The 16340-nt window shown below is 43.4% G+C and overlaps 1 protein-coding gene across 1 annotated transcript in view; it reads left to right on the top strand.

Annotated features, from left to right (window-relative positions):
- The first annotated feature begins 237 nt into the window (after nt 1-237).
- Nucleotides 238-16340, top strand: part of LOC126263284 (uncharacterized) — a 354259-nt gene continuing 338156 nt past the window's right edge. The window contains exons 1-2 of the mRNA XM_049960369.1: nt 238-263; nt 325-419. Coding sequence (XP_049816326.1) covers nt 238-263; nt 325-419 — 121 coding nt within the window. The remainder of the gene's footprint in view (nt 264-324; nt 420-16340) is intronic.

Genomic DNA, 16340 nt, shown 5'->3' with positions numbered 1-16340 from the left:
GTGGCGACTTGGCTCCAGACTCCGGAGTCCAGTCATCCCTGGATTTGGGTCTTGCAGAATGTGCTGTAGTTCCTGCGTAGACATTCAGACGTAGCGGTGAAAGTTTCCCAGAGTTCAAGCCTTTAAAAAGACGAAGAGTGCACACACCGCGTATTAATGTCGAATAATTGATATCTGGCTAGTTTTGATCAGTCAGGGTATAGCTGCGGACGCAGTGCCAGCGCCCACCAGGCGGTAATGCATCGGCAACCAGGTGACACGAGGTGTCGGTGTTGCAGGCGCGGCCGACTGCGGTCCGGAGGTGTGCTGGTCGCGCGTGGCGAGGCCGGCCCATGGCGCGGCCGACTGCGCCTGCCAGTGCCCGCCGCACGCGCCCGTCTTCCGCGACGACCTCCAGCTCTGCGTAGACGACATCCACGGTAACGTATTTTTTTTTTGTTATTATGATTTCATTCCCCTGCCCCATATGGGCAGGGGAGGGCTGTCAGCGGCACAATCCGCCGCTCTTCAGCCGAGTGACATGACAACTAAAACAAGAATAAAATGTTACATATATAAGGCGAAAGAAAAGGGGAACATAAAACAGAGTAAGGGAGAAAATGGAGGTAAAAATACACTAGCATGGAGACGTTCATGGGGGACAATTAAAAAAGTCACCAGAAAGTGAAAAAACACAGTTGGCGATTCTTAAAACACAAAGAAGACACTGAATGCACACGCACAGGTTAAAAGTCAGCCACAGTAATAAAAAAAACTCCAGAACAACACACTTAAAACCCGCTTGGGGCACACACGATGAAGAATATAACTGCCAGGTGGGACCTGCCGAGGGAAAGGTCGAAGAGAATGAAAAAGGAGGGGAGAGCAAGGGGCAGCAGCGGAGGCGGCGGATGAAAAGAGTAGGGGCGCCAGCAGGTACACTAAGAAGCAGCAGACACGTGGGGTGGGAGATGAAGAGGGAAGACAAGGCAGGAGGGAGTGCAGAGACACTGACAGGGGGGAACAAGAGAGGGAGGGGGAGTAGGAGGGGGAAGCCGCTCAGGAGGAGGGAGGGGGAGGAGAGGGAGCCCCGAGGAGGAGGCAGGAAGATGGGTTTAGAGTTGATAGGAAGGGTAGATGTCAGGGCGAAGCTCATCATCCGGGAGGGGTACGGTAACGTATGGCAGCACGTACTATATACTGTGTTCAGCATAAGAATAAACTTTGTATTCCTCCGCATTTGCTTGAATCTCATTGGATTTCGTTTCATGTGGAGCGGAAGCCGAGCTACGTTCAACACAGTCAAGTACCATCATAAGGATTCGTTATATCCTGTGTTGCACGCTTATACATTGAGCGTTAGTGCAGGACAACAGCTTTAACCCCGCATTTAACTTGGACAGCAATTACCAGCCAGCTGGTCCAAGTAACCTGCAATGATGTAACCAGTTGCAGTTCAGATGTAGAAAGAGACTACCAGAGAAACAACGTAGCTTTGAATGTGATTTAGTTTTTAAAGAGAATGAAATAATATTCGGCAAAACTCCAGCCCTAACGCATGCTTCTTAAGTGATCAAACAGAAAGCATAAAATGCTCTCGTTCTCACCTAACACAGTTCTCCTAACTTAAGCACAGGGTAATTTTTCTGAGCGAGCTATGTGTGATGCAAAAGCATACTGGGGAGATTTCACCGTATTGTTGAATACTGAAGCCACTGAAGGTATTAATTACAGTCATTCGTTTGATAATCTCTTATCTCCTTCCTCATCTGAATCCGAGATATGCATTTCAGTTCTGGAACTGTCATCTGCTATGCTGATAACGTGTCGATCAACAACAGAACCCACGAAGCCATCCAGACTCCGCATTTCCTCCTCTTCTTTTTTGACGTGCCCACCAGTTTCGGCAGACGTGTGAAAAAGCTGCGTGCGTTGGTTTCAGTGCGTTTGGCATTTAAACAGATTTGTTAGTTCTCGCGACAAATCCTTTAATTTCGTTCCATATCAGCTCTTTTGGGTTCATATCTTAATTGTACAGTAGCAAATGTAAAAATGCAGCATTTGTATATGCTCGATTCTGTGAAAATGATTGTTTTTCATGTTACTACGACAGTTATTACTCTGGTTCGTGTGATACCACATCTGTACTATAAAAGAATGGACACAGTCCAAATAAAGAGTACCTGGTTTTTCATTTTTGCCCTAAAAGTTAAATTGTTATGTTTTCTTAATTTAAGCAACCTTTATTAACGGTCTTTTATAAAATATCTATAACAAAGAATTTATATTTGGAACGAAAACAGGAATTTCGCATGTAAATTTGTAATTAGAAACAATTACGGGGTGTAGGTATTTAAAATCGAACAAAAAAGGATAAAGCGAGGAAATGCAGCAGATTACCAATCTATTACGCTCCGGATTCCGTTAAACATCCTATGTGCATTTGTATCTCAACTGTACAAAATACAGTCCCTCGAAAAACTTCAAATCCGATTTTTCCTGTAGATTTGTGAATAACATTAAGAACAACCTATTTATCGGCACTTTTCAAGTGTTCCTCCTGCGTGCTTCATTACAGAGCAGTAAGCAGCCTCAGCCGTTGTCATACTGCGTACAGTGTCAATAATAAATTTAGTTCAACAGTTTGCAGAAGACAGGGCTCCCCCACTTCGGTGGATCTCACGTCTGCCCCCACTGCCCATGAACTACGTCATTTAACCTCTGTTTGGGGTCGCCCATGCGTGTGTATGTAGTCCACGCAAAAGGCGGAGGCATCTGCACGCTAATGAGGTTGGGCCCCTACTGAGTATCTAGTTCCACGCACCACCACCAGGTGCAACAACATTCCAATAGAAGGAAGAAAGAAGATCCAAAGAAGATCAGAGCATTCAGAATTGCGTTACAGGTTCGTTTAGCAAGCACGAAGATGCTAAGTAAACTCTAGTGGCAGACGTTGAAAAACCGGCACTCTGCATCACGATGTGACTTACTTTTAAAGTTCTGCACATTCCTAGAAGAGTCAACAAACAATTTGTTGCTTCTACACATACCTCACGAAAAGACCATGAACGTAAAATGGGAGACATTCGAGCTTACATGGAGACTTGTCAATGATCCCACAAACTATTTTTGTTTAGAAAAGAAAAAAACGATGAGTTACAGTGGTTCACAAAGTACCCTCCACATCACACCATTAGGTGGCTTTCGAAATATAGATGCAGATGTAGCTACAACAGGAATCGCTAGCTATTCCAATTAGAAAGAAAATAAAGAAGGGGAGGGGAAAGATAGCTACAACTACGTCCCAAGACTTCACTGTTTCAGGAAAGAGGCGAAAGAAGGAGGAGAAAAGTTTTATATTTAGGTAATATTGGCATATGCCAATGGTCTTCCCGCACTGTTAACACCGGTTCCCATCAGATCACGGAGGTTAAGCGTTGTCGGGCTGGCCTAGCAGTTGGATGGGTGACCATCTGCCGAGCGCTGTTGGAAATCGGGCTGCAGTAAGCCCTTGTGAGGCAAACTGAGCAGCTACTTGACTGAGAAGTAGCGGCTCTGGTCACGGAAACTGACATACGGCTGGGAGAGCGGTGTGTTGACCATATGCCATTCCATATTCGCACCCAGTGACGCCTGTGGGGTGAGGATAACACGGCGGCCGGTCGGGACCATTGGACTTTTTTTTTTTTTTTTGAGTATGGCGTATAAGTATTCAGTGGACTGACACGTAATTTTCAAGTAGCACATGTCCTTTATTGTACCTCGTCGTTGTAGCGGAAAGCATTACTGTCTGCTACATTACATTTTTACAGCTCTGTGTTTTATGAGATTTCCTTCTGGCAGAGCGTGATAGGACTTGTTTCCCTGCGTTTCATCCTTTTATTTGGTACTACCGTTTCTCGGTACTCAAGTGCGAAACTATTGATTTTGAACATCTACATTTGCCGCACTCTCGACTTTGAAGAGAACGTCCTTCGTCACGTAGAAAAGCCCGACAACGAGTTCTCGAAACATGGCCCATGTCTTGTGCTCCTCAGACCATACAGGTCAGAACGCATTGTCTCCACTGACAATGAGTGCGCGACAGGGGTCGAGGGATTTGAAAGTGATTTGATCATTAATTATGTTTTGCCGCCAAACGATTCGTTTCTATATATGTGCTACTTATCATAATTTTTGTACTAAATTCCCCTCTGCATAAGCCTGTAATAAAAAAAAATGGTTCAAATGGCTCTGAGCACTTAACTTCTGAGGTCATCAGTCCCCTACAACTTAGAACTACTTAAACCTAACTAACCTAAGGACAGCACAAACATCCATGCCCGAGGCAGGATTTGAACCTGAAACCGTAGCGGTCGTGCGATTCCAGACTGTAGCGCCTAGAACCGCTGGGCCACCTCTGCCAGCTGTAATAAAAATTATGAAACCACCTGTGTATTAAATTTTTGTGTGGAGTAAGCGTAAAGTTAAAATCAAACGGTGTAAATAACCAGCATGTAACAACATATGTTATTTTCAAACCAACAGAATCATTCCACACCATACCGTGTTGTCTCAAATGTGAGTCATGGTATATGTAAGAGCTACCTAACTAAAAACGACTGCTCAAACTAAGTCTCTTTAGTATGCAGTACCAGGCAACCGAATTAATACTGAAAAATACTATTAAGTTACCAGTAATCAGCCACAGAGCATGTGAACCAAAAACTTCACACGGAAGTATGCGTTCGATGTTGAGCTCGACATGAGTTTCAACTTAAATGAAAATAATAAAAAGAAAACAGTACTGCCTCCTGCGGAATATGATCTGAATGTAGATTGTATGCCAATCGGAAATGGAAACCAAATTTAAAAAAAATTGTGATTCTGACTAAGTCCATTTCAATAGAACTCGTAGAATAAATTATAAAAAAAAACGTTATCCTTTGTCAATATCTGTTAGACTAGTAAAGTAGATTATAAACTGAAGCCATCTGGCATTTATTTTTGAAGAATTAAGCTTCGTGAAAGAAAAAAGTATTTCGACCAATGGAAAGACTTGTACCAAATAAGAACAGAAATAAAATATAACGAATGTGTCTCACCAGAAGCTGGAAATGGAACGAGGGTCTGTGTGACGTTTTTTCTAGTCTGTCGAAAGAGAGGGTTAAACTCGCAGCTCGTCTTTTTGGAAACTGGAAATTTGTGGTAAGTTTCTATAGGACCAAACTGCCGAGGTCATCCGTCCCTAGGCTTGCACACTACTTAATCTAAAACTTACGCCAAGGACAACACACACACACGCCCCAGGGAGGACTCGAGCCTCCGACGGGGGTAGCTTCGCGAAGCGTGGCAAGGCGCCTAAGACCGTGCGGCAATCCAGCGCGGTCGCAGATCGTCTTGTTCCTGCTTTGTGCAAGTGATCCACCAGTCAACAACGGTGTCATTTTCTTCCTCTTCCTGATATTCTGCAAACATATTTTTATTTAATCAGAACGATGACCTGCCGATAGCCTAAGAATCTAAAAGCCAGCTCGTGATAAAATAAATAATATTTGCAGTTGTAGTTAACTGATTTATGTTATATCTTCGTAGTTACGAAATGTTAGTTGTTCATCTTTCAGTTACATTTAGTTACATCATAATTAATTATGTCTGCGCTGTGCAATATACAGTATAATCTTTCATCATTAATAGCTGCTGATATCAAAAAAGAAACAAAACAGCTTATGGATTACTTTAAACATGTAGATATGGTGCTTCAAAACACAGTGCAGTAATAAAATAGAAACATGTGTTCCTGTACACTTAACAGGTAACTTAGCTGGATGACGCTATGTTTCATCTACAGGACTTGTATTCAGGAAGCGCTGGGCTCAATTTCCTGAAGTGCCTTCCTGATATAAGAGTTCTGTTGCGCCCCTGAATCGAAAGATGAATATATTAATATGGTTCTTTCGAAAATACATGCACGTTTTCCTTTCGCATACTTGGCCTAGAGATATTTTTCTCCAGCTAGGATGTCCTTGTGAGCAGGACGTTAAGACACTAATATTCCTTACGTCATAAACAAAAAAATGGCTCTGAGCACTATGGGACTCAACTGCTGAGGTCATTAGTCCCCTAGAACTTAGAACTAGTTAAACCTAACTAACCTAGGGACATCACAAACATCCATGCCCGAGGCAGGATTCGAACCTGCGACCGTAGCGGTCTTGCGGTTCCAGACTGCAGCGCCTTTAACCGCACGGCCACTTCGGCCGGCCGTCATAAACAGAGACATTATGGATCCGAGATATTAGTCTACTGTATTATTGAAACTCATTATACGATCATTTGTGGGTGAATGTGCAGAATTGTGGACCGTTGTGTTAACCTAGATCCGGCCCCTGATCGTATCTCGATAGCCTCCGATTTTGACCCCAGGTACAATATAGTGCAGTTATGCTCTACACCGTAATTTTTGGGACTGCTGTTGCACTGTCGTCATTTGTGATTTTCTTTGTCGGACAGCCACTCGTAATGAGAAATGATATGAGAGAGCTGATAGAATCTACGTAAAATAGGGTGAACCACTGAGAAGATTCCATTTGTGTGACATTGAGTACAGTAATTTCATAGTAAAACACACACACACACACACAGTGTAGGAAAACGGAGACAGAAGTTTTGTTATCATGTTTGATTGGATGGCACTGAACGCATACCGAAAGTGTCCGGCCACTTTTTATGAAATGACATTCTTGTCGCAATGATTAACAATTCAGGGACATAACGCTTTCTCTGACTCGTGATTACTTGCTTCTTACTGAATGGCAAAGGTAAAAAAGCCTCTCAGAAGAATGGCAGCGAGATTACCAAAACATTCGCTGACGCCAGCGCTAGCGAGATAGGCGAGTTCTGATGCCACTGCCGGATGAGGAATAGCTCCCAGCTGCTGATGAGACGCTTGGCACGGGAATGATGACGGATGACCGCCCCATTCAGCACCACATTTGCTTACTCGGCCCGTCTGGGTCCGTAGCTTCCTTATCGGAGAAACAACAAGAAGTGAGCGTCGAAAAAAATAAAAAAAAGTTCAGAATAAATGTAGCCTCTTATAATGGTCAGCAATTTCGGCATCAACAAAGACATCAATTCCTATTTTAAATGGCTTCTTTCTTCTCAGAGAAGGTGTTGCAATGAGTCGTTACTGCTGTATCTCTGACCGGTATTCATTCCCCTCCACACTTCATGGGAGCCCTTCATGTCGAAATGTGTGTTCTATAGTGTTTCCTCGTGCCAGTTGATTGACACGTAACTGGTTGTCTGGAAGACAACGTTATCGTTTGCAGAGTATCGATCTTACACTCGTATTTTTTGGTCTACTTTCGTTACATCCGCCTCCCACCTCCTACACCATTTAGCCTCCATTATTATATAATATGATGGCAGAAACTATTTAAATAAGAAAGTACTGCACAACTTAAATTTTTAAGAACTTTCAACATTGCAGCCCAGTCAGCAATCGTGATAATCTAATATATAAGAAACTATCAGCCTCGATTGCGGTAATGAAACCAACCTTTACCTAGGTTTCAACCCAAGTAATTGAGCCTTCTTCAGGAGATAAACCTGATTCTACGATGGAGAGTTGGAAAATAAGTTTCCCCTGTCGCCTGTGGGCAGAGTTGTGTGATATGGGTAAAAGGCCGCATCCATGGAGTGGAAACATGCGTTATCACCTGTCCGATAGATGTTCAAAAGCACTCCGTCTGCAGGTAAAGTGCTACTCACTGTTTTCTGGGACGCCAAAGGAGTTTTACTGCTGGACTTTCTGGAGGATGCAACCACCAATGCTGCGCGGTACTGTGCCACTCTGTCGAAATTGAAAGAGGTGATTCGGAAAAGGCGGCCCGGTCTTCTCAGATCTGGCGTTCTGCTGTTGGATGACAATGCGAGACTGCACACGACGACGGTAACGCAAAACCATATTGCCACTCGTGGTTGGGAGCACCTACACCATCCACCTTACAGTCCGGATCTCGCACCAAGTGACTTCCATCTGTTTCCTACTTTGAAGAAGACTCTCGGCGGAAGGCGCTTTGGCAACAATGCTGACGTCAAACAAGCTGCTCAACGTTTCTTCCGTATACAACGCCATGATTTTTCCTCGAAGGCTTTTTGAAGCTTATAAAGTGGTATGACAAATGTTTAAATGTACTTGGAAATTATTTAGAAAAATAAATATATGTCTTTTCTTTAATGTCTCATTCTCTTTTTTTTTTCCTTTCACATACAACTCTGACCACAGTCGACAGGGGAAACTTATTTTCCAACTCTCCCACGTATAATATGTCTACGAGGGCATGGTCTAGAACAGGGCTTCCCAACCTTTTTAGCTGGTGGACCCCTTCTTCAGTCGAAAATCCATGGCGGACCCCTAGTCAGTCAAGAGCACAGTAACTTTAAATTTCAGAGTGAAACCCATGGTAACTGAAAGCTTCTTAATGCAAGTGCCATGTTCCCAATGACCTCCCCCACTCCCCCCCCCCCCCCCTTCAAAAATGGTTCAAATGGCTCTGAGCACTATGGGACTTAAATTCTGAGGTCATCAGTCCCATAGAACTTAGAACTACTTAAACCTAAGAAACTTAAGGACATCACATACATCCATGCCCGTGGCAGGATTCGAACCTGCAACCGTAGCGGTCGCGCGGTTCCAGACTGTAGCGCCTAGAACCGCTCGGCCACTCCGGCAGGCTCCCCCCCCCCCTTCCCGAAGTATCAATACTCTTTGGTTTAGAGATGAATGAAAACAACTTGAAATTAACCATCCATTGTCTGATAAGAGACGTTTAGAAACCCAAGTAGTAATAAATAATCTCTTTGCAAATGCCTTGAGACACTTCTGACAGTTCCTACTCTTAATGGGTATAGTCGTACGCTTTTCTACCATTATTAGACTGCCGGCCCCAGTGGCCGAGCGGTTCTAGGCGCTACAGTCTGGAGCCGCGCGACCGCTACGGTCGCAGGTTCGAATCCTGCCTCGGGCATGGATGTGTGTGATGTCCTTAGGTTAGTTAGGTTTAAGTAGTTCTACCTCAGCAGTTAAGTCCCATCGTTCTCAGAGCCATTTGAACCATTTTTTAACGATCCACTTTGAATTCCCATTGTATGCAGTGTATTTACTCCCTTTGTTCAACACACTGTAGCCTGGTTAAAATTACTTGGTAATTGACATTTCACACGTTGGAGGTGCCTTCCTTCAAGAGCAATCAACGTCACGTCCAAACTGTTCACAGTTGACAAACTGCCGCTTGTGGTCCGTTCACTTCCACTGTTTGGCTACTGTTGTGTAAGGAGCATGCATATTTCGTAACAGTCGTGTGTGTGTGTGTGTGTGTGTGTGTGTGTGTGTGTGGCTTTTCGTGAAATACGAAGAAAACTGTTTAAATGTATGTAAAGTCTATGGACGTAACTGCTGAGGTCATCAGTCACTAGTCTTACACACTATTAACCTAAGTTTAACTTCCGCTAAGGACAAAACACACACACACACACACACACACACACACACACACATGCCAGAGGGAGGACTTGAACCTCCGGCGGGAGCGGCTGCGCAATCCACGACGACATGGCGCCCTAGACTGCGCGGCCATTCCGCGTGGCTGTGAAGAAAAGAGGAAGACACATGATTCGGGATACAAACACACCATGAAAGAAAAGAGGCCAAGGAATTGCCTTTGAAGGACTATTGTGACATCTGTTGTGCAATGTGTGGGAATATGTTCACCCAGTTTACATGCGTTTCCAAAACCGGATTTCGTAAGCCGATGTGTCAGTTCTGCTTTTGGTTGGTCAGGTAAACACTTCAAAACCGATTCTGGAAAACTGCTTGTATAAAGCCGTTTTCCAGTTCCACAATCGATTTTCGTGCCCATGCATAAAGCTCGGAAAGTCTAGTTATTTTTTCGTCTTTGCGTATCTACTTAACAGCAGCTGTCAGTCCATAGCCGGCACCAAGCAGGTGGCATTGCAACAGTGTACTGTCAGTAGGTAGCTGGCAACTGGCAGGCGGCGGGGCAACAGTTCAGCCACAGTTGACAACTTCAACTTCTACTTCGACACTATTTCGTGGCAGTCAGCCTCAACTGTACACAAATTAGGAAAACAAAGACTCTCTTATTTCTATATAACAAGACAAAGCATTTCACAGAACGTAAGACTTTTTTCTCAAAGGAAACAATTCTGGCAGCAGAGGCATACCTTTTACAAGGTGGCACGTGAAAGGTCCTCATTTGTTTACGCTCGCAACCAGTTGCCACAATATAGTGTCAGAGTAATAGCAAGTAATTGTAATTGAAGGATAGGCAGGACATATTTTTAACTGAGAGGACGGAATATATTATAAAGAAAAGAAATTAGCTTTAGAGGTCATTTTAATTTTCGTAAGAAAAGTATCAATGCCAACAGAATTCAATTAATAATTATTTTGTAAATGATAGAAGACAGAAACAAAATTCCTGCAGAATTATAGTTCAGATACGTTCACTGAGCATCTACGAAGAAAAATGCTTTCTTCTTTACTATAGATGAGCCTGTAGGAATAATAATGGAATCCTAGTGTGATGGTTGAGGGTGCTTCTCCTGACACAATTTTGAAAAGTTGGGTTCAATTCTTGACAACTGGAGACGGATGTCTGGTTCCGCATCTAGACAGCTTCGGTACTTAGTTTTACGGGCAGCATAGATCGAGAATCCGGACTCACACATGTATGTTGTGGCAAACGGAAGAAGTACACGTTTTGTCCTTTCAACATGGGGGTAGTATTTCTTGTTATCCAATCAGATCCAAAAGTGTGAGTAACCGTCAATGTCAAAACCTGATTTCAAGGTAGGGTCTGTGACAATTTCTATCAACAACTCATATTCATTTAATGATAGAATGTTCGGCTTTTTGGATACAGTGAATGTGTTGATCACCCATTCGTATTTCTGCAGCTTCTGATCTTTAGCTGTTGGGAAATAATGTTCCAACAATTACATCAATCTTCGGAGATGTTCCAGGATTTGATGAAACAAATTCTTCACAAGCGCCAATGTTTTGTTTTTCAAAAACGTGTGAAGAGAAAAACACTCGACCTCCCCCTCCTCGACACTCTCTGTCCAAAAATTGATTTTCCTCTTGAATGCTCGAACTTTGTCGATAGCAGTGACCTTTGTTTCACTTTGCCATTGGACTGAAATATTCATTTCGTACATTTTGGAGAAAATATCTGACAAATAGGCAAGTATACACTGCCAATTTTCGTCATTAATAAGGTCTGCTAATTTGGTGTTATGCTCCAAAAGGAAACCTAAGACTTCCAGTCTTAATTCGTACAACAGAGAGAGTGCATTCCCACGTCAGAGCCACCTCACTTCTGTGTGGAGAAGCAGGGAACGATAAAGGCTTCACATATCTTCACACAGTATTGTGAAAAGTCTTGACTTCAACGGCCTTGATTGTATGTAGTTAATGATTTGAATGGTTTCGTCTAAAACTTTCTTGAAGGAAACAGGCATTTGTTTCGTAGCTAAAGCATATGTGTGGTGAGCACTATGACTACTGCTGCAATTCTTGGCGTTTTCTTTTATTTTAGTTATTGCTCCGACTGTAGGACCCGTCATAGCTTTTCATGCAATGCTGAGAAGCAGTTAGTTCAGCATTCTTTCTTCTGAAAAAATCGATGTCTTTAGCCTGTAAATCCGGGTGAGTACCTTCAGAATGACGGCGCAATTTAACTGGAACCATTGAACTGTTCGGAAGGACTCCCGCACAAATTACACACTGAGTTTTACCCTCCTTTGTCTCCATATAGCCCATTTATAAATAGCTTTCGTTGTACTTATGCTTCTTGGTTATTCCACGTCCACAAGATATTGCAACCAATGGAGTACTTAGAGCGTTTTCACACCATAAATCCGGCTGTGGAGCTTCTTGTGATTGTTGTTCCTTTGGTCGTCCTCCCTCCTCATTCATTTCAATTGGAAACTTCCCTTGTTGTGAAGGCGATGGAGAAACTGCACCCTTCTTCAATGATCCTGACTTCAGCCACCGATCCATGTTAGAAGTAATAACTGATCAAAAATCGACTTCTGAAATAGGTAGTGCACTGACAAAGCAAGTTTAACATTTAATGGTGCCTGGGGCCCCATACGTGACAGCGAGCGCTGTGATTGGTCGACAAAGCCCTCTCCGTGCATGAGTAAAATCTTTCAGCGCATCTAGCGCCGTGAGCCGGCGCACAAACGACCCCCCAATTATTGCGAAACAGTCGGTCAGAGAAGCCGCATTCTCCGGCACTAAACTGTGTATGCGTTCTCACTTAGGAACCGCAAAGGCTGCTTGGGAATACGACCTGAAGTAAAAGTACACATGTTTTTCACACAAAAAAATAGTGATGAATTTGATTTTCACATTTTTATTCAATAATTTTACTCATTATTTTACACGATTTGCTGAAAGGTGACCGCGGACCCCCTAGAAAGAGCCAGTGGACCCCTAAGGGGTCCGCGGACCACACGTTGGGAAGCCCTGGTCTATAAATAAGTCTTAGTTTCACGTGAGCTCCCGAGGCCCACCGTACGGCGTCCATGGAGACGAGGCTCTCGCCGGAGCTTAAGTCTTGGTGGCGGCTTAGTACCTACGTATCGCATTTTTAAAATGTGACTACGCCTATTCAGGCTGTTTTAGTTTTATTTCTAGACCATGCTCTCGTAGACATATTGTAGGATCAGGTTTATCTTCTGAAGAAGGCTCAATTACTTGGGCTGAAACCTAGGTAAAGGTTGGTTCCATTACCGCAATCGAGGCTGATAGTTTCTTACACATTAACTTTTTTAAAATGTAACGCCAAATTGTTGATAAAATTGGTGTCGATCTAGTACACAACTGCAAGTTTTTTAATATACAGTGGTCTTCCGGTACCTAATGAGAAAGTCTCGTTCGGTTTTCCTTATCGCTATCTTCTTGCAGGGTGTGTACCTTCGAAGACGTTTGACTTTTTACCAATTGACGATAGTTATCTGGCAAGTAGTATAAAAAAATGCTTTGAGAAACACACTGCAGACTGCTTTTCTCGAACGGCTCGCAAACTTACTGAAGTTCAATCCCATTGAGAACCTCAGTCACTTTACAACACAACATATTCTACAGTTTGAAATTACACCTGTACAATGGTAGTGGAGGGGCTGCTTATACTGGAAGACTATTATCAATGCTTCATTATCACACGGGGAAATCTAGTCTCTTAGTTCGGGACGTACGAGAAGAATAAACAGGATGCCACATTGATGTCATCATTTAACTATCACGTAATACGGAACACTATATTACAAAAGAGTGTGGGATTTGACTATTTTGATTGACATGTTTTATTTTGTGGCCCAGTGGTAACGTGGGTGACACGTTACAAATATACACTGATGTGACAGAAGTCATGGGACAGCAACATGCACAAATACAGGTGGCAGTAGTATCGTGTGCACGAGGTATAAAAGGGAACTGCATTGGCGGAGCTATCACTTGTACTCAGGCGATTCATAGTAAAAGGTGTCCGACGTGATTATGGTCGCACGACAGGAATTAACATATTTTGAACGCGGAATGGGATGGGATGTTCCATTTCGGAAATCGTTAGGGAATTCAGTATTCCGAGATCCACTGTGTCAAGGGTGTGCCGAGAACATCACATTTCAGGCATTACCTCACACCACGGACAACGCAGTGGCGGACGGCCTTCACTCAACGACTGCGTGAAACAGCCGCAGAAATCAATATGGCCGGCCTGGGTGGCCGAGTGGTTCTAGGCGCTACAGTCTGGAACGTCGCGACCGCTACGGTCGCAGGTTCGAATCCTGCCTCGGACATGGATGTGTGTGATGTCCTTAGGTTAGTTAGGTTAAAATAGTTCTAAGTTCTAGGGGACTGATTACCTCAGAAGTTAAGTCCCACAATGCTCACAGCCATTTGAACCAAATCAATATCAGGCGTGTGACGAACGTATCCATTAGGGCAGCGCTGAAAAATTTGGCGTTAATGGGTTGTGGCGGAAGACAACCGAAGCGAGTGCCTTCGCTAACATCACGACATCGACTGCAGCGCCTCTCGTGGACTCGTGACCTTATCGGTTGGACCCTAGACTACTGGGAAACCGTGGCCTGGTCAGTTGATTCGCGATTTCAGTTGGTAAGAGCTGAACGCAGGGATCGAACGCAATGGACCCAAGTTGCCAAAAAGGCATTGTCCAAGCTGGCAGTGGATCCATGATGGTGCAGGCCCTGTGTACATGGAATAGACTGGGTCCTCCAGTGGAAATGGTAATTTTGGGCTATTTGGAGCCTATTTTCAGCAATTCATGGTCCATACTTTCCCAAACAACGATGGAAGTTTTATTGGTTCAATGCTCCACGTCCCTGGCCCACAATTGTTAGCGACTGGTTTCAAGAAAATTTTGGACAATTCGAGCGAATGATTTGGCCACCCAGATCGCCGACATGAATTCCATTGAGTATTTATTGGATATAATGGTGCACTAAATCCTGCAGTGGCAACAATTCCGCAATTACTGGTGGCTATAGAGGCAGCATGGATGAATACTTCTGCGGGGGACTTCCAATGACTTCTTGAGTTCATGCCATATCGAGTTGCTGCACAACGGCCAACGAACGGAGGTCCGACACGATATTAGGAGGTATCCCATGAGTGTTTTCACCTCAATATAAAAATACGGAGGCTGACGATCTGTACACCGGAAGTCTTTTCTCGTCATTTTTCGCTCGACAATTATTGGTAATTAGAAACATGCCAAGTACCACCACGGCGCGGAGGTGATGTCAAACGACAATTCCCCTACAGCTGACTGGGTAAGTCAGTTCAGTTTAAGGGATGCCACCTCCAATAGGACAATGTCTAGTGTAGCACTGCAGTGTTCATACCAACCTTTAGTTTGCGGAGACTTTTAGCTTAAGCTTCTTAAAATTTATAATCCAATTGTTTTTAGTTGTAAGAAACAGAAGGAGATTTTATTTAAACTAACAAAGTATGTTGTCACGCACGTATATAAGATAATCAGGTCTTTCTCATATGAAGACCACTTTGCTGCTGGATGTAGTGTGTGTTGCATGCGGGTTAGGCAAACAGTGAAACCCTAAGAATTTCATCTGGACCACTAATCGGTGCAGCGTGGAGTTAGTATCACAGTGCAATGGGAAGGAACCGGAAAAAACCCTAAACAGAGGATTGCGATGGCTGTCTAGCCTGTAGTCGGCTAAGGGTGCAATAACGATAGTGCTGACTTTTTCCTTGCAGGTTTTAATGGTACTGAATTTACCTAACACAAACATCTTCACAAGAATCTAGAATCAGCGTCTGTCACTTTTGCTTTCTGACATGTTTTTTTCAGTAATTCGATATCAGGTACAAAGCAGCTGGTTACTGTGTAATTAAATGTCACTGGAGATTGTATGGAGACTTCTAGACAACATTCCTCAAACGGTTTGTGGAAATGTCGTTCGGGGTAAGTGGGTTATCTGATTTAAGCATGACACGATACCGCCAGTCATTGTATTCTGTGGTACGCCGTAATCAACTAGTTGTGATCAACGAAAGAGACGTCCTGGGGATCGCTTTTCAAATATTAGCGTGATCATCAGATACGACGGTGATCGACTTTTCCTTCTGGGATTGTTTAAAAATCTTAATTTGCAGAACCCCAACCGTTACTCGATGACCTCTAAAACCGTATGAAAATTTGTTGATGGTGGAAAAAATTATCATCTCTACCACCTGATCAACAAGCACAGGATAAAAAGAAAAAAAGTAACAGTATAATTAGAGGCTGATAATTTATTCGTAACCACGTGCCTGGATATGACAAATGAATACTCCAAAACAGGCATGTTACTAGTAAGGCACCTTGCGTTGTGGTACAGATGGAATTAAATTTACTGCTTGTAGAAAACGCATGGATACTTCCCATCACGAATAAACTCTGAAATAAGCAGCATTACCCTGCAACATTCATCACAACTATCCAAACGATACAGATGCACACAGTATAAAAGGTTAGAGGATTGCATCGGCAGATTAAATTTTAATGTCCCATCGAGGAAGTAGTGCATACTATTTTGCCTCCACTGACTTAGGGGAAATCCTGAGAAGTCCAAACGGCCATTTGGTCTTCTTTCGCCTGGAATGCGAATTCATCTCCTTAGCTAATTCGTTCATGAGCAAACGTAACCTAATGTGTGCTTCATATTTGGTTTCCCAACACTAAAATGAGCTGAGAAAACTACTGGGACAGTAATACTAGACTTACATTCAGGGAACCAAATGCATTATTATTGGATGCTCA

Source organism: Schistocerca nitens, chromosome 6 (assembly GCF_023898315.1).
Source record: "Schistocerca nitens isolate TAMUIC-IGC-003100 chromosome 6, iqSchNite1.1, whole genome shotgun sequence".
Taxonomy (NCBI): domain Eukaryota; kingdom Metazoa; phylum Arthropoda; class Insecta; order Orthoptera; family Acrididae; genus Schistocerca; species Schistocerca nitens.
The sequence above is the reverse complement of the archived record's forward strand: the minus strand, read 5'-3'. Positions and strand labels throughout refer to the sequence as shown.